Source organism: Moschus berezovskii, chromosome 9 (genome assembly GCF_049115385.1).
Source record: "Moschus berezovskii isolate FMDL1 chromosome 9, NW_MosBer_1.0, whole genome shotgun sequence".
Classification (NCBI taxonomy): Eukaryota; Metazoa; Chordata; class Mammalia; order Artiodactyla; family Moschidae; genus Moschus; species Moschus berezovskii.
Window position 1 is genome coordinate 46,018,245 of NC_142468.1, and position 18,152 is coordinate 46,036,396.

General features: G+C 40.0%; 1 protein-coding gene across 4 annotated transcripts in view; it reads right to left on the reverse strand.

Annotated features, from left to right (window-relative positions):
• The window catches only part of MYO5A (myosin VA), a 203,417-nt gene that overhangs the window by 56,819 nt on the left and 128,446 nt on the right, over positions 1-18,152 (reverse strand). For all 4 annotated transcript variants that reach the window (XM_088839618.1, XM_088839617.1, XM_088839616.1 and 1 more), the window contains exons 16-22: positions 17,581-17,678; positions 15,477-15,563; positions 15,280-15,388; positions 12,913-13,124; positions 10,930-11,086; positions 3,957-4,196; positions 2,736-2,984 (exon numbers count right to left, since the gene is read on the reverse strand). In XM_088839618.1, coding sequence (XP_088695744.1) covers positions 2,736-2,984; positions 3,957-4,196; positions 10,930-11,086; positions 12,913-13,124; positions 15,280-15,388; positions 15,477-15,563; positions 17,581-17,678 — 1,152 coding nt within the window. The remainder of the gene's footprint in view (positions 1-2,735; positions 2,985-3,956; positions 4,197-10,929; positions 11,087-12,912; positions 13,125-15,279; positions 15,389-15,476; positions 15,564-17,580; positions 17,679-18,152) is intronic.

The following is an 18,152-nucleotide window of genomic DNA, read 5'->3' on the forward strand; positions in this document are numbered from 1 at the left end:
GGAAACCCAATACTGAATACTAAGACCACACAGTAGTCACTCCTTACTTCCACGTCTCACTGTCTCACTTCTTTGCTGAGTTATATTCAGTCATCCTTTACACTTGGTTCAAGCATTACCCCCCAGAAAGCTTTCCCAGAAACTCCTTCCAATTATATGTCTCTCCACTGGACTGCTACAGAACCCCGAATATGCCTCTTTATAGCCCTTATAAATGATTTACTTTTACTTCCCTGATTGACTAGAAATTATTGGAGGACAAAGATGATTTTCTGTTGTTGTTTTACTTTGTACCTTGAGCATTTACCAATTGCCTGACACCTAGTAAGCATTTGCTCCTAAAGTAATGATAACGCCTTTTCACCCCAACAGCTTAACACAATGCTTATGTGTATCCAAGATTCAACAGAGATTACAGAGGACAAGAAAAGTATGAAATTCACTGAAGACCTTCCAAAGCTCCCTGCTCTCTGTCTTGAGAATTTTATTTCATCTCCTTTTAAGAGTTTTGCAAGGTTGTAAACTTTTATTCCACATTTAAGCATTGGCCTTACAACTATGTGACTATAACTAATGTCATAGAACTTTACACTCAAAACATTTAAAATGGTAAATTTAAAGTTACATATAAGCATATTTTACCAGAATAAAAAAATGTTGACCTTTTAACTTTCTGGTTCCTGGTTGGATAAGAATTCTCAGGAAGCAAAAATCAAAACCAAAGGTAACTTTGCAAAGTTGATAATTTATATAGTTTAGCTTTGTAATAGAATGTGTGCTGAAGTGAAACCTGAATAAGTGAAATGTGAATTCCTTTCTCTAAGTGGAAGTTCACAGAACTCTTGAAGGAACAGCTTTAGTAATAAAGAGAACGTATGAAGAGTTCAGCGATGGAGACAATGGGCTGTGACCAAGGATCCCTGAAGAACAGAGAACTGAAGTTACAGCGCTGAGCCACGGCAGACATCAGGCCAGGAGGTGCTCTGTCTGGTTGTCCAGTCTCTTCCTTCTTTCCTGAGAAGGTCTGCTCTCAGTACAAAGGCTGGGTTGTTTGGGTGCTCTTGAGAGAAGCCGCTCTTTGTCAGGGGTACGCAACCTGTGGTGCTTTTTCAAAATAAATGTGTCCGACCCACACTCCCAGAGCTTGGGCAGGTATCTTTTTAAAAACTCTCCAGCCAATTCTGATACACATTCCTGGTTAAGAAGCACAGTTCTTTGGACCTTCTAGGCTCCTTGATCAGGCTGACTGGCAGTGCAGCTTTCCTGACCACAAGGCTAGCTCTCCCAGGGAAATGTTTTCATTCTTCATTACCACACTCCATCTAAAAGACTTAATGGTAGTGCCTATAGATATTCCTGTGAAAGCCGCAGATAATAAAACAAGAAGAAAGGAGAAATCTGAATATGTTTGGGTATACTATCTATCTAACTAGAAAGGTGTGAATTTGACTATGAAAAGGAAAAGAGAATACCCCTACCAAGTTAATACTCTATAGTTTCTAAGGAATTTTGGGAACTTTCAGGCACTCAGGAAATGGGGAAAAAAAAGAGACTGAGAAAATGGGAAAGACAGATCCTAAACCTCAAGAGTATCTCATTGGATATATATTCAATAGAATAAGCTTGCCATGTCAAAATAACATATATTAATGGTGGTTTAGTTGCTAAGTCATGTCTAACTCTTGCGACCTCAGGGGCAGTAGCCCACTAAGTTCCTCTCTCCATATGATTTTCCAGGCAAGAATACTGAAGAATACTGAATCTTTCTCCAGGGGATGTTCCCGACCCAGGGATTGAACCCGGGTCTCCTGCACTGCAGGCAGATTCTTTATGGACTAGGCTATCAGGGAAACTGTTTCCAGACACAGAGTCAAGATCTGTTGAAGATATAGATGGGTTTATTTTAATCAGGATCCTGAATATCATGGAAGGATTGTCACCTTATTAGTGACACTCTCTTACCTGAACTGTCTAAGCTCCTTCAGAGGTTCTTACTGCATAAGCTGCTGTTAAGGTTCAGAAGTAGTTACAGCCAACAGAGTCAACTCTGTTTTCATTTGAAGATGGTAATACTAGTAGGATCTCTAAAAATCTATTACTTTTTCCCAGTAAGCCTTATGTTGAGGTATTTTTTCTTATGTTTAAACAATACTCCTCATTACTTCTTGAGAGCCTTCGTGTTTTCTGTATTTAATAAAGTTTTGATATAAGTTAATACAAATTTGTAGTGTGGAAACATTCGTCAATCTGTAAGCAGTTTTGTTGTTATTTTTTGCATAGCAGTTCTTGACTATGGCCAGTGTGCAGACATTTGGATTTCTGGTGGACTTCTCAAAATAGCCTTAATGTAGGTTTCCATAAAAATCCCTACTACCTACTGACAGTTTATTGTTTAATTTACTTCTTAATCACCTTAAACTGGCTGACTCCACACAGATCTATACATTCAACAAAAAGTGTATAGTAGGTACTTGGCCATCAATTTTCTTCTTATAACACTGCTTTCCTTCTATTCTTAGTAGAGTAAAATGTTCTACTAAAAGACCTATAGCTACTCATCCAGCATATGGAAGAACTCCTTGGGGAAAAACACTAATAATGAACAGTCAACTGACTGAAAGTGTGTTTTACCTTCAACCGAGACCTACATTGAGCTACAGTGGCCAACCAAGTCAATATGACAGCACGTCCCCTTTGTGAAAGGAGTAGATGAGGATATGAACATTAGCTCCTACCTGCTCAGTTTCTTGTTTGTATCTATCAGCACGTTCCTCAATGGATTTTTTCTCAGACTGAGTTTGTTCCAGGTCTTTCCTTAGCTTGGCAATTTCTTCCTGCAGACTGAGGACCCGTCCAGTAGCAATCTTAGCTTCTTCTTCACTTAGCTGAAGACGTTCTAAATCACTTCGTAGTTTCTCGGTCTCCGAGTTGTATATTCCTTCCAGATTGGTCAGTTTCTCCATGAGGCATTTGTAGTCTTTGTTCTTTAAACACACATGTGAGTGACAGTAAGTAAATATACACACCATGAATTGTACTTAGTGAAAAAACCATACCTATTCATCATATTCATCCTATATCACCGCAGCACTGATATAGCCTCTAACCAAAATACTAGTGACAACATTTGAAGTAACACAATCAGTACCCTCTTAGTGATACAAAAAGAGAACAGACACAATTATTTATGTTTTACGTGAGATGAGCAACATAGATGTGATTCTCTCATAGTCACAAGGAGAGTTACCATACTAAATTCTCTTTCCTGATTCTCAATCCAGGAATAGGGAAATCTAGATTTGTTTTTAAAAACAAATCAGTGTCCTACTGAAAGCCATGTGCTGGCTAGTGATGTATAGCAATGGTAAAACAGCCTCAAAATCACGTCTTACAAATCTCTTTGTCTAACATCTGGAAACTCCTCCCATTCAGAAAACCTAACCTTTCATTCTGTTTTCTGTTTTTCTTTGTCATCATTAGTATTTACATGTCACTAACTACCTATATAATTTGCATGTGCTAAAATATTACTTGGTAATAACTATCTGTAAGAAACCAAACTGTTATCTCTGCAAATAGACTGTAGCTTCCTCAGAAGCATGGACATCTTCCTGCTTCTTTTGCCATCTCAGTGCTGAACAACTCATCTACAAAAAGAACAATATATTACACATAACTGAATGATAATGATGAAAGAGCTGTGTAAAATATAAAGTACAATATGACTCTCAGTCCTGACCTTTTGGACTGCTAGGAAACAATTTCCTGCCTTGGTCCTCTCAATTATAATCTTACCTATGAGCTTGTCACTATTTCCATGCTCATTAATGTCACTACTGTTTTACTTTTTTTTTGCTGAGACTGAAAGGTTAAGTCAAGAGGAGACAATGCTGAAGATAATCCCAGTGTATTTCATTGGGCATGTTGCACTTTTAGGGCTGCTGTTCAAAACACACCTGCTCATCAACTTTGCGCTGCAGCTGCATGATCTTGTTCTCCATGCCAATGTGGAGCTTCTTATAGCGCTCCACGGAGCGGGCCTCGATCTTAAGTTTCTTCAGCTCACGCTTGGCCATCATCCGTCGGAAGCAGCACTGAAGGTAGATGATGGCATGAATGCTCCTCCTGTAGTAGGTGCGAGCCAGCCAGCCACGGACCCACTTCTGAATGATGACTGCTTTGTGCTCACGGAGTATCTGGAAAGAAGGGTAGGTGCAAGTAATGTCAGACCCTGGACTATACTCAATGTTCAACTCTATCAACCTATGGATGAAGGCTGAGAACCACATACCAACTAAAGGGAAAGACACTGGAAAAGCTGAAGCAACAATATGGAGTGTACTTACCACAAATATATGGAGGCACAAATTATTTTAAAAGATGATTGAAATGTAATCTTTAAAAGGCAATTTGAGAAACATATATAAAACATGTATTATATCCACATTTCATATGTGGGATTACATGTCTATGTATGATGATAAACAGAGTATACACATAAGAGCCATCAAAATTAAAGACACTAGATTACTAAATAGAAAACTAATCTAAAAAGAAAGAAAAATGCATTAGGTTTTTTATGACTACATGATTTCTAAAAGCAACCGGTTATCCTTCAGAAAATAAACAAAACTTGATACCCTGTGAATTATGTGCTAGTAAAATAGATTTTGTACTGCAAGGAGATCCAACCAGTCCATTCTAAAGGAGATCGATCCTGGATGTTCATCAGAAGGACTGATGCTAAAGCTGAAACTCCAGTACTTTGGCCACCTCATGTGAAGAGTTGACTCACTGGAAAAGACTCTGATGCAGGATTGGGGGTGGGAGGAGAAGGGGACGACAGAGAATGAGATGGCTGGATGGCATCACTGGCTCGATGGACATGAATTTGAGTGAACTCCGGGAGTTGGTGATGGACAGGGAGGCCTGGTGTGTTGTGATTCATGGGGTCGCAAAGAGTCGGTCACGACTGAGCGACTGAACTGAACTGAACTGAAAATAGATTTATGCACTACCCTTACTGCTGGTTCCATGTCACTGTGCATTAGGTCTCTGCTTGAGGACATAGGGTATGGCTGGTAAGCAGGCTATAGAAGCCAACACTTAGGGTACTGAAAAGTTTATTATTAATTTATTGATTTTTCCCCAGAAACAAAAAAATGATTCTCTCATTTGCCATTTGTGAGGAATACCACTCTAGTGAAGATTTCTCATTGCTTTACAAATGTAGCACAAATCCACTCATGGGGTTTAAAGGTAGTAGGGATAGAACTTGAAAAGGAAAGCTAAAAGGAAGATAAAGTAAACAAATTTTAATTTTATATTGTGTTGTCTTAAAAAAAGATATTCCCCTAAACTTATAAACACTCATTCATCCTTATGAGATAAATCTTTTGTTACTAATGACCATCAAGCAGAGATTGTACAATTTCCAGGAATGATGGGGAAATTCTTAAATTTTAGGAAGGGTTGAACTAGCAAGACTTTGAGGTCCTTTCAAAACTATTATTTTATAAAATGGCAAATAGATGGGGAAACAATGGCTGACTTTATTTTTGGGAGGCTCCAAAATAACTGCAGACGGTGACTGAAGCCATGAAATTAAAAGACGCTTACTCCTTGGAAAGTTATGACCAACCGAGACAGCATATTAAAAAACAGACATTAGTTTGTCAACCAAGGTCCGTCTAGTCAAGGCTATGGTTTTTCCAGTAGTCATGTATGGATATGAGAGTTGGACTATAAAGAAAGCTGAGCGCTGAAGAATTGATGCTTTTGAACTGTGGTGTTGGAGAAGACTCTTGAGAGTCCCTTGGACTGCAAGGAGATCCAACCAGTCCATCCTAAAGGAGATCAGTCCTGAGTGTTCATTGGAAGGACTGATGTTGAAGCTGAAACGCCAATACTTTGGCCACCTGATGAGAAGAACTGACTCATTTGAAAAGACCCTAATGCTGGGAAAGACTGAGGGCAGGAGGAGAAGGGGATGACAGAGGATGAGATGGTTGGATAGCATCACCGACTCAATGGACATGGGTTTGGATAGACTCCAGCAGTTGGTGATGGACAGGGAGGCCTGGCATGCTGCAGTTCATGGGGTCATAAAGAGTCAGACATGACTGAGTGACTGAACTGAACTGAACTTGTGTGATATGAATGTTACAATGTATTCACTTAAGTACTCCCTAGTGATTATGATAAAGGGATACAACGTATCTTTCATGAAACTTTTTTAAAATGTGTAAAAAATCACTGAAACCATCTATTCAGATAGCAGCAATTTGATAAGATCTTTGAAAAAACAGTTCCTATTTTTAGGTTTTGTAGCTGAGAAAAATAATGAAATCATATGCCATCCCAGATGATACAAAAGAAATAAGTGGTTGTGTTTAAACTCATAAAATACAAAATAAGCACGGGTTTCCCTGGTGACTCAGTGGTAAAGAATCAGCCTGCTAAGCAGGAGATGTGGGTTTGATCCCTGTGTCAGAAAGATCCTCTGGTGAAGAAAATGGCAACCCATTCCAACATATTGCCTGAAAATTCCCCTGGACAGAGAAGCCTTGCAGGCTACAGTCTAAGGGGTCCCAAAAAGAGTCAGACATGACTTAGCAACTAAACAACAACAAAATAAACATAGGTGTTTCAGAGACCTATATAGTGTCTTCAGCTAACTCAAGACTGCACCTTTGGACTGTTTTCCTAATGCCAAGGTAGCCTTCAGTTCCCACTAAGTGCAGTCACCATGCATCACGCTGCAGTGAGGCAGGGCATCCTTTGCTGTCACTCAACATCAGAATCCTGAGGGAAGCCCCTGTCTATCTGGATGACTAATGACAAACTGTAAAACTCAGTGATGGCAAACTGAAGGCTTTCAGAATTAAAAAAAACTCAAGCAGCACACAGTGGCAAAGCTACTAATGCCAATTTTCCTATTCAATTTCCTTCTCCTGTGTAACTTCAGACATTGGTCCATTTCTGTAATTTCAGTCAAATGGAAACAGTATATAATTAGAGCTTCCATTCTCAATCTCATTTCCATTGGTGAGTCAGAGACATAATAACACTTGCTTTCACTTTAAGACCTCCCAAAGCCGAGAAGGGGAGGCTGAGATTGGAATCACAGCTACAAGAATCACTAAGGGGGTGCCACTGGCCTACACATAAACTAGTCTCTAAGCTGGTACCCTCACTAGGTCCAGTCACAGTGGGAAATAAGCTGGCTAGAGACTTCTACTGCTAACCAATAGCCTCAAACCTCAGTTTAGATGTTCCTAAAGACAGTACTGAGGAAAACAGGGGAGTAACCGGTTTGGCGTATCTAATAGGTCAAGTTTAATAAGGTTTACCTTCCCTTGAAAGCTCATGCTTGGAAAGAAAGAACCATAAAGCAGGCATGGGCAGAAAGACCTGGAGAAACTGTCTTCAAATTTTCTTCAAAGCACAGCTATTTAAATATGCTCATTCAAGCCTCATTAGCTTTCCATTTTTCTTTGCTGTCTAAAATTAATTTAAATTGAGAAAGTAAAATAAATACATGAATAGGGTCCAGGGCATGCCCACATGCTGCCTATGATTAGAGAAATGTCCTATATCACTCAACTGACTCTCCTTCTAATGATGCCCAAAGGGCTCCAAGATCTAGACTGTTCAGTTCAGTTCAGTCACTCAGTCGTGTCCAACTCTTTGTGACCCCATGGACTGCAGCACACCAGGCCTCCCTGTCCATCACCAACTTCTGGAGTTTACTCAAACTCATGTCCATTGAGTCCATGATGCCATCTAACCATCTCATCCTCTGTCATTCCCTTCTCCTCCCGCCTTCAATCTTTCCCAGCATCAGAGTATTTCTGGCTTATTAGGAATATGTTCTAAAGAACAGTCTCCAGACTAAACTACAAAGCTACAGTCATCAAGACAGTATGGTACTGGCACAAAAACAGAAATATAGACCAATGGAACAAGATAGAAAGCCCAGAGATAAACCCACACATCTATGGGTACCTTATTTTTAACAAAGGAGGCAAGAATATACAATGGGGCAAAGATATCATCTTCAATAAGTGGTGCTGGAAAAACTGGACAGCTATGAGTGAAAGAATGAAATTAGAACACTTCCTAACACCATACACCAAGATAAAATCAAAATGGATTAAAGACCTAAATTTAAGACCAGAAACTATAAGACTCTTAGAGGAAAACATAGGCAGAACACTCCATGATATAAATCACAGCAAGATCCTCTATGACCCAACTCCTAGAGTAATAGAAATAAAAACAAAATAAACAAGCAGGACCTAATTAAACGTAAAGGCTTTTGCACAGCAAAGGAAACTATAAGCAAGAAGAAAAGACAACCCTCAGAATGGGGAAAAAAATAGGAAATGACAACTAACATAGGATTAATTTCAAAAAATACACAAGCAGCTCATACAAGTCAACACCAGAAAAACAAACAACCCAATCAAAAAGTAGAAAAAAGACCTACACAGACATTTCTCCAAAGAAGACACACAGATGGCTAACAAACACATGAAAAGACATTCAACATTGCTCATTATTAGAGAAATGCAAATAAACACTACAATGAGATATCAACTCACACAGGTGAGAATGGTCATCATCAAAAAGTCTACAAACAATAAATGCTGGAGAGGGTACAGAGAAAAGGGAACCGTCTTACACTTCTGGTGGGAATGTAAACTGATACAGCCATTATGGAAGATGGTATGGAGATTCCTTAAAAGACTAGGAATAAAACCACCATATGACCCAGCAATCCCACTACTAGGCATATACCCTAAGGAAACCAAAGTTGAAAAAAGATACATGTACCCTAATGTTCATTGCAGCACTATTTACAACAGCTAAAACATGGAAGCAACCTATATTTCCATCAATAGATGAATGGATAAAGAAGCTGCGGTACATATATACTATGGAATACTACTCAGCCATGAAAAGGAACACATTTCATTCAGTTCTAATAAGGTGGATGAATCTAAAGAACAGACTCAAAACCTTGCTGAAATAAAAAAGAGAAAAAAAATTCATCGACCAGACCATATATTGTTAGAGGTGATGCTTCAGTTCAGTTCAGTCACTCAGTCATGTCCGACTCTCCGCGACCCCATGAATCACAGCACGCCAGGCCTCCCTGTCCATCACCAACTCCCGGAGTTCACTCAGACTCATGTCCATCAAGTCGGTGATGCCATCCAGCCATCTTGTTCTCTGTCGTCCCCTTCTCCTCTCACCCCCAACCTTTCCCAGAATCAGAGTCTTTTCCAGTGAGTCAACTCGTCGCATGAGGTGGCCAAAGTATTGCAGTTTCAGCTTTAGCATCAGTCCTTCCAATGAACACCCAGGATTGATCTCCTTTAGAATGGACTGGTTGGATCTCCTTGCACTACAAGGGACTCTCAAGAGTCTTCTCCAGCACCACAGTTCAAAAGCATCAATTCTTCGGCGATCAGCTTTCTTCACAGTCCAACTCTCACATCCATACACGACCACGGGAAAAACCATAGCCTTGACTAGATGGACCTTTGTTGGCAAAGTAATGTCTCTGCTTTTTAATATACTATCAAGGTTGGTCATAACTTTCCTTCCAAGGAGTAAGCGTCTTTTAATTTCATGGCTGCAATCAGCATCTGCAGTGATTTTGGAGCCCCCAAAAATAAAGGCTGACACTGTTTCCACTGTTTTTCCATCTATTTCCCATGAAGTGACGGGACCAGATGCCATGATCTTTGTTTTCTGAATGTTGAGCTTCAAGACTAATCTGGTGATCTATTCTCTCTAGTCATAATAATTAGTGCTAGACATACAGCTTACTTGTCAAATACTTCTATAGGATCACACTTGAGTTAATACAACTTTAACTACATTGATATTACATTTGATTTCACTTTATCATGGTAAATTCTTCCAAATTTGTTTCATTCTTAATCTTCTGTTCATCTGTTATATACTTTAGCTATTCAAAGCTTACCATAATTAGCTGAATAAAGACCCCTAGATTCCTCCATGAATCTGTAAATGCTATCTTATTTGAGGAGAGGGTCTTTGAAGGTATAATTAAGTTAAGGATCTTGAGATGGAGAGATTATCCTGGATTATCTAGGTGGGACCCAAATCCATCACAAATGTTCTCATAAGAGACCGACAAAAGGAAGTAAAGTTAGACACAGAGAGATGATGATGTGAATGAAGATGGAGGCAGGGCTTGGAGTGATATGGGCACAAAAGTATAAGGAATCCTGGTGGCCTCCAGCACTAGAAAAGGCAAGGAATTGGTCCTCCCAGCTTTGCATCTGGAGGGAGTGTAGCTCTGCTGACGTCTTATTTTCACAGTTCTTGCCTCTAGAACTGTGAGAAAGTTCAATGAGAAATTGAACTTGTTTCTAGCTACCAAGTTGGTGGTAATGTATTACAGCAGCCACAGGAAACTAAAATGTCCCTTCCCCCCCCAAATTACATATGCAAAGGGAATAAAAAGGTAAGCTTTCTTTTTCCAAGTCATGTTGATAAATAAATATGTACTTATTATTTAATATTTAAAAATATATTTCAATTGTTGGTTGAAAGGGAAAGTGAAAGTTGTTCAGTCATGTCTGACTCTTCCCAACCACATGGAATTCTCCAGGCCAGAATACTGAAGTAGGTAGCCTTTCCCTTCTCCAGAGGATCTTTCCAATCCAGGGATCGAATGCAGGTCTCCTGCATTGCAGGTGAATTCTTTACCAGTTGAGCCACAAGGGAAGCCCAAGAATATTGGAGTGGGTAGCCTATCGCTTCTCCAGGGGATCTTCCTTGTTTCCATACAAGTCTTACATCCGTAGGAGGCCCTGTGGCACTTTGTACAGACATGGAATTTGATTAACATTAATGGGATGAATACAAAAGTTGGAAACAATGCCTCACCTTGTGATACCTATTTCTGGCCAAGTAGCCTCTCAAATAAGACTGAAGGACAATTGTGGCAGTTCGCGTGATCTTGTATCTCCAGCGAGCTACATACATGCGCCAGTACTTCTGAATGATAGTGGCTGCCTTGGTTCTGCGCAGGAACTTAGCATAGCTGGTAGAGAAAGAGTGGCAAGTTGTCAGTAGTCAGAAAAACCCAGGAACACATTTTGTAGAGGATGAAAGCACCAATATCTTGGCATAGTAAGTAGTACTTCCATTGATTTTTCTAATAACATACATGTTAAATCAACATTTATATTTCTTATATTTGTAGTTATTTTATGATCCCTGAATATCTATCTGTTATCTCAAATGAGCTTTCAGTTCAGTTCAGTTCAGTTAAGCCGCTCAGTCGTGTCCTACTCTCTGCGACCCCATGAATCACTGCACGCCAGGCCTCCCTGTCCATCACCAACTCCCGGAGTTCACTCAATGTCCATCGAGTCGGTGATACCATCCAGCCATCTCATTCTCTGTCGTCCCCTTCTCCTCCCGCCCCCAATCCCTCCCAGCATCAGAGTCTTTTCCAGTGAGTCAACTCTTCGCATGAGGTGGCCAAAGTATTGGAGTTTCAGCTTTAGCATCAGTCCTTCCAATGAACACCCAGGATTGATCTCCTTTAGACCTAACCCTAAAATGTGGGCTGTCCCATATTACTCGATTTTACAATAAAGAAGCTGAAGGTCATAAAGATTTATTCCTTTTAGGACTGTGCTCATTACCCCAGGCTATGTCCCCTTTACACAGCAGACCAGTTTACACAGTAATACCATACCTACTTATCACCAGCTTCCTGAGCTCTATTCATTGCGAATGCATGATGTTTTTCCTCAATTTATTTACTTGGGCATAAGTTTTTTTTATCATTAATTCATGTCTTCTGATAGCTCTAAATTAAAATTATCCTAATATGTAAACATCTGTAAGTTAATTCTTGTCTACAGTTCTCAGCTTATTGCTTCTAAAAACACCTCAATGGAGTCCTTTTTAATGGTTATATTGATGATTGTTGTATATTGATCTGTATAATTTACAGATGATTTCTTCAAGTCCATTAAAAGTAAAAGTGAAAGTCGCTTAGCGTCTGACTCTTTGCAACCCCATGGACTATATAGTCCATGGAATTCTCCAGGCCAGAATACTGGAGTGGGTAGCCTTTCCTGGATCAAACCCAGGTCTCCCACACTGAAGGCAGATTCTTTACCAGCTGAGCCACCAGGGAAGTCCAATATAAATGTATAAAAAATAAATACTGAGGACACGAGTAGACAGTAATTTGTAGGTTTTTTTGAGGTTTAATCTGATTCTTAAAGGTGAGTGAAATTATATTCTATTTAACTGTCTTATGAGTTAATTCCTTGGAACTAATAAAAGGTAAGATGCTGCCTTGAGTGGCTGTGAGAGTTGGACTATAAAGAAAGCTGAGCACCAAAGAATTGATGCTTTTGAACTTTGGTGTTGGAAAAGACTCTTGAGAGTCCCTTGGACTGTAAGGAGATCCAACCGGTCCATCCTAAAGGAGATCAGTCCTGGGTGTTCATTGGAAGGACTGATGTTGAAGCTGAAACTCTAATACTTTGGCCACCTGATGAGAAGAACTGACTCATTTGAAAAGACCCTGATTCTGGGAAAGATTGAAGGCAGGAGGAGAAGGAGATGACAGAGGATGAGATGGTTGGATGGCATCACCGACTCAATGGACATGAGTTTGGGTAAACTCTGGGAATAGGTGATGGACAAGGAGGCCTGGTGTGCTGCGGTTCACGGGGTTGCAAAGACAGGACTTAGTCGGACACAACTGAGTGACTGAACTGAACTGCCTTGAGTGGTAGAGTGACCACCCCACCGCAAACTGTCCTAGCTTAGACAATAAGTCAGATGCACTCTACAATCTTGGCTGCCCCTGAGCCAGCGTGTACACTCCACCAGGACACCTACCATCGGGCCTGGTGGCCTCGTACATATCTCTGCACAGTGATGGCAGCCTTGCGCATGCGCAGGTACTTCTTCCGCAGCAGCCACCCTCTGATCGTCTTCTGGATCCGGATGCAGGCAGCCCTCAGCTTGTCTGCCCTCAATTTTTCTAGATAGGCCACTTGACCAGCCCGGAAAAAGATCTTTGTCTTCCCAAACTGGTATTTGTCCTTGTCCTGTATTTGGAAGAAACTGTATACTCAGCAGTAGAAATGATGACCAAATAAGTGAATTTTAAAGAGAAAAAAAAATATGTCTAAAAGCAGAATCAGTAAAGGGATGAAACTATTAGCTAAAACTTGGGCTATATCACAGATATCTAATGGAGCCAGCTTTTTGATCCTAGGCAAGTTGAGCGAATAGAAGGGACTTTAAGGAAAACTGCAGTTTAAGAGTTATTTTCCAGAATTAGTCTACCTGGAGTTATTATCTGAAGCCCAAAACTTGGTTGTGGGTTATAGGCAGCTACTATTTGCTTGTTTGTATTTTAAATATCTCAAGGAAATGGAGATGCTGACACTCCCTCTGACTGACCCGGGCTGTAAGGATTACATCGGGCTGTAAGTTCCATGAGAAAGCTGAAGGGACAAAAACACCAGTGTGAAGAAAAAAGCAGGAAGTAATACATACAAAATAAAAACAAAAAGATTAAAAATGCTGCATATTCATGTTAAGAGTTAAGTTTCTCAACAATTATTTCTCGGTTTTATCAATAGTAAGTCTGTCTACAAATTTCAAAAATATAATCATTTATAATGCTCACTGATTTCTGATTATAAGCAAAGTTGAGCAGTAAACACAGATAGAAAGGCATGCTATTTTCAGTCTATTACATTCTGATCCAACTAAAAGCGTGTGATTTATTAAGCATCTCACATTGAAAGAGTAGAGTTTATTTGTAACAATCAATATTGTGATCTGAAATTCAAAGTGAAAACAGAGAAAATAACTTTTCACTGTAAGCAAATATTTCCTATCTTGTACATGAAAAGAGAAAATAGGAAATCACATACATCTAAAACTATTTCAGTTTAAATCAATAAATCTTACAAAGGAAGCTAGCTGGAAAAGCTAGTAAGTGGTTCCCTTTCCCAGCCCCATCTCATCTCAGCTCCCCTTCTCCCTGCTCCCCAAGCCTGCCCTCCTCTGCCTTGTGGTCCCAAAGCTCAGCTGGGAGAGGTCTGGGGGAGGAAGCTGGTGTGGGATGACTGTCCCTACTTTCTGCTCTTCATTCCCTAGAAAGCACTTGGGCCAAATTCAAAATGGACCCAATTCTTTTACACATCACCAGGAAAGTGGCCTAAGCTATTTCAAGGAAAAAAAAAATTATTATCAGAGAAGAGATATTATATCTAATTAATAACTAGTAATTATTACTAATTACTTCAAAGTGAGTTAATCCATCCAACCTATAACATTTCATGAATCTTAAATTCTCCACAGCGTACATCAGTGGCTGTCCAAGTGTAGTCTCAAACCAGCGTCAGCATCACTGGGAACTTGATAGAATGCAAATTATTGGGTGCATCCCAGACGACCAAATCAGAAATTCTGGAGGTTGGGACTGGCAATCTGTAGTGTAACAAGTCCTGTAGGTGACTCTGATGCATTCTAAAGTCTGCAAATGCCTTAGCTTGGTAGGCAAGACCCTTCAAACACCAACCCAGATTTCCTAACGAATTCCTTACTTCCCAGGCACCAATTTTTTTACTGCAAAAACAAAAATCCTACTGTACTTTTTTTTGAGAAAACTATGCTTTCCTGCTTCCACGAGCTTTGCTCCCTATTAGGATAGTCTCCTTCCAGTTTTACACAGTCTTACCCATCTTTCAGGGCCTGACCCAAAATACATGTCTCCCATGAATTGTTCCTCCTCTCCACAGCAGAAGTGGCTTTGTCTTCCTCTGATTTCTTGTCTCATTCACTCAGTATTTCATAGACACTAAGGTATATTATACTTGTCTTTAAAATGCATTGATTTCGAAGACATACTATGTTTCCTAAGGATAAGACTTATTTTTTCTTAATCACACAGCATTTCGCCTGGTGTCTTTCATAAGTAAGTACTTGGTAATTTTTTATTGAAAATGATCCAGTTCTAAAAAGAATGCATCTGAAGCCTGGGTTCAGGCCTCACCATCCTGTTTCTTGAAACTGGGCTATTGTCCTCACTAGTCCTTCCATTGTAGAGACAGTGTGCCTCTCCACCCTCCCATTCCTGAATTCATTGAATTAGTGCTATTTGGACACCCCTAGGACGTGTACGGGTTATAATCCCAAGGCCTTTGGCAAACATCTGTTCAGATACAGATAAGTGAAAATCTTTCTTACCACTATCAGTTTCTCTAAAACATTCTTGCATGTTTGCTTTCTGTCACTGAGCACATCTTTTTGCTTCATTAGGACCCGATAGCGGCTGAAAAATTCTTGGTAAGTCCACCTAGGAAAAGAAACTCATGTCAGCTTATCTAAAGGAACAGGAACCTCCCCCATGAGGATCCCTTGTATTTGAAAACTGCCAGGCCCACCGAGAGGGGAAACCTGCTGCGCTGATCCGAATGGTTTCCAGGACACCGCATGCTCTCAGCTGCTGCACTGCCCTCTTCTCATCAAACCTATGAGTAAAGGTGGAAATCATTAGTACACAAAAAATGTCTGGTTCTAGCCACAAACTACTGTCCTCAATCCAGAGTCTGAATTCTTTTGTAAAGAGTCAAATGAATAAATTAGAAAAAAAAAAATTCAAATATTGGAGTACTGATTCAAAATTGAAAACTCCATTTTGAGAGTGGGAAAGATCACTAGCAGTAAGAACATACTCATAAGAAATACCAAAAACTCATAAGAAATACCACTGAGCATATTTAAAAAGCCCAAACTCCTCTGTACTGTGCAATGCTCATTACATGCCTTGGCCTGACTAGATGGTCTCATAATTTTTTAGTTCACCATACAGAGCTACCCCAGAATAACGACTAGTGAGCTCTGGAGATTTCTTTAACAAGAAGAACAAATTAAACATGCCCCATTCGGGTTTTTTTGTTGTTGTTGTTAATTACTGATGTTCTAAAAGCTATTTAACTCAGTGTATACATACTAATCATTAACAGTGTCCATGTCAGTGAAAAATATTTTTTATCTTACCTGCAGTTCACTCTAAATAAACAGCACCTTAATGCTAAATTGACACTAAAAGAGGAAGTAGCAAGGCCTGCTTCTTACAGGATGATCACTCGCCTTACTCCCTAGTTATGCCCTGAATGACCTATCTGAGGCTTCTGTGGTGCCATCTTCTCAGTGTTTTGTTGGTGATGGGAGATGGGGTTGGTTGATGCAAGGTAATGGGCCCTGGGGCTGTCCAGGAGAGTTGCCCAGGGCATGAAAGCTTTCTGCTTCTCACCTCCTCCAGGAAGGCTTCTTGGGAATGAGAAGAATACAACAGTCTTTGAGAAGTGCCCTGCAGTCTAAGGCAGAATCAGCAGGCAGGAGTGGCAGGGGCATGGGTAAAGGAGTATGCACATGCTGCAGAGTGGGAGTTATTACAGTGTTTGGGAAGGTGCCTAATCTTTGACCCACAAATTCCTGTTCTAGAAATACAGTAGTCTAAGGAGATATTCAGGCAGGCAAATATACAGAAATGTTTAGCAAAAGATGTTTATCATAGCCAAGGAATAACCCAAATGGCCATCAACAGGGAATAACTTAAATGAATGATGGTATGTCTCTATAATGGGATATGATGTAGCCATTAAAATGGTGATAACGATTTGTATTTACGAACATGGAAAACACAATTTATTAAGTTGAAAGCGAAGTAAAACATCAATTATAGCATGATTCCTTCTCTCTTATTAATGTCTCTCTCTCTCTCTCACAGGTACACACACAGAGCAGGGAAGGACTGATCAAGAAGGATCTGTGTCAGTTAATACTTATTACCTCTCTAGGTATAATGAAATGCTTTCTCATTTACTTTTATACTATTCTATATTTCCTAAAAATTGTTTTTACAACGTGCATGCATTACCTTCAAAATTAGAGAAATATTTCTGTTTTGGAAAAAACCTCCTCTCATGTATGATGTTGATGGAAGACAAGATGTGTGGTAAAAAGCAGACTCTTCTGATGCTTTCACAGCAGGGATGACTGCGAACCTTTGCTAAAGCAACCTTATCTCACCCAGCTCTGGTTTTAACTGAAGCCCAAATTAACCAAGAAGGTCTTAAACTGAAGTAAATTCCAAATAGAAAGTAGAACTAGAAATGTGTGGTTGACCTCAAATGTTTAAAATTGTCAGAAGGCCAGCTGCTAATTTGTTCTCACATTTTTTTTTTGGGGGGGGGGTCTGAACTGCATGGCCTGTGGATCTTAGTTCCCTGACCAAGAAATGAATCCAGGCCCCAACAAGTGGGAGCATGGAGTCTTGGCCACTGGACCACCAGGGATGTCCCTGTTCTCAAACTCTTAAAAGGGAACAAAAACTGAAAAAAATTCTGTTAACTAGTCAATTCTATTAACTATTCCTTCTACAAGACATGAAAATTTACCCATGTATTTTTTTTCCCAGCTGCCGGTTTTACAATCCTTATGAGATATGGATTCTTTTAAATTCAGCAGTTGAGAAATACTTACGTGAATGGGAACTTGAAGTCGTTAGGCTTGATACAGCGCACATAGTGAGGGGTAGTGGCGTTCAGGGTCTCCATAAGCAGGTGGAGGGAGTTTCGGAACTGCATGAAAAAGAGCAGAAAGGCGCATCAAGGTTTGTCAAAGCCAAAGATGACATAAAACAACCTAAACTTTTCTTCTAATGGCACTAGTGGAGATGACTTGGCCACATGTGAACCTGACCAGCCCCCAGTAGTGGAGCTGCTAGGGCTTTCAGTTCAAATTTCCTTAAATCCTACCATTCACATGCTTACTCTGCTCCGTGGGACATCCTTAATTTTCCCTCTCCCCCAGACCCTTTAAAATAGACTTTATTTTCTTAGAGTGGTTTAAGGTTTACAGCAATGTCAGACAGAAGACACAGTAACTTCCCACATACCCTCTGCCCTGGCACAGGCATGGCCTCCCCATTATCAACTCTTCCCACCACAGTGGCACATATGTTACAGTTGACGAACCCATTTGGACACATCATCATTATTATTATATTAGAGTTCATTCTTCCACACACATCTCCCCCCTACTTTTAATATAGA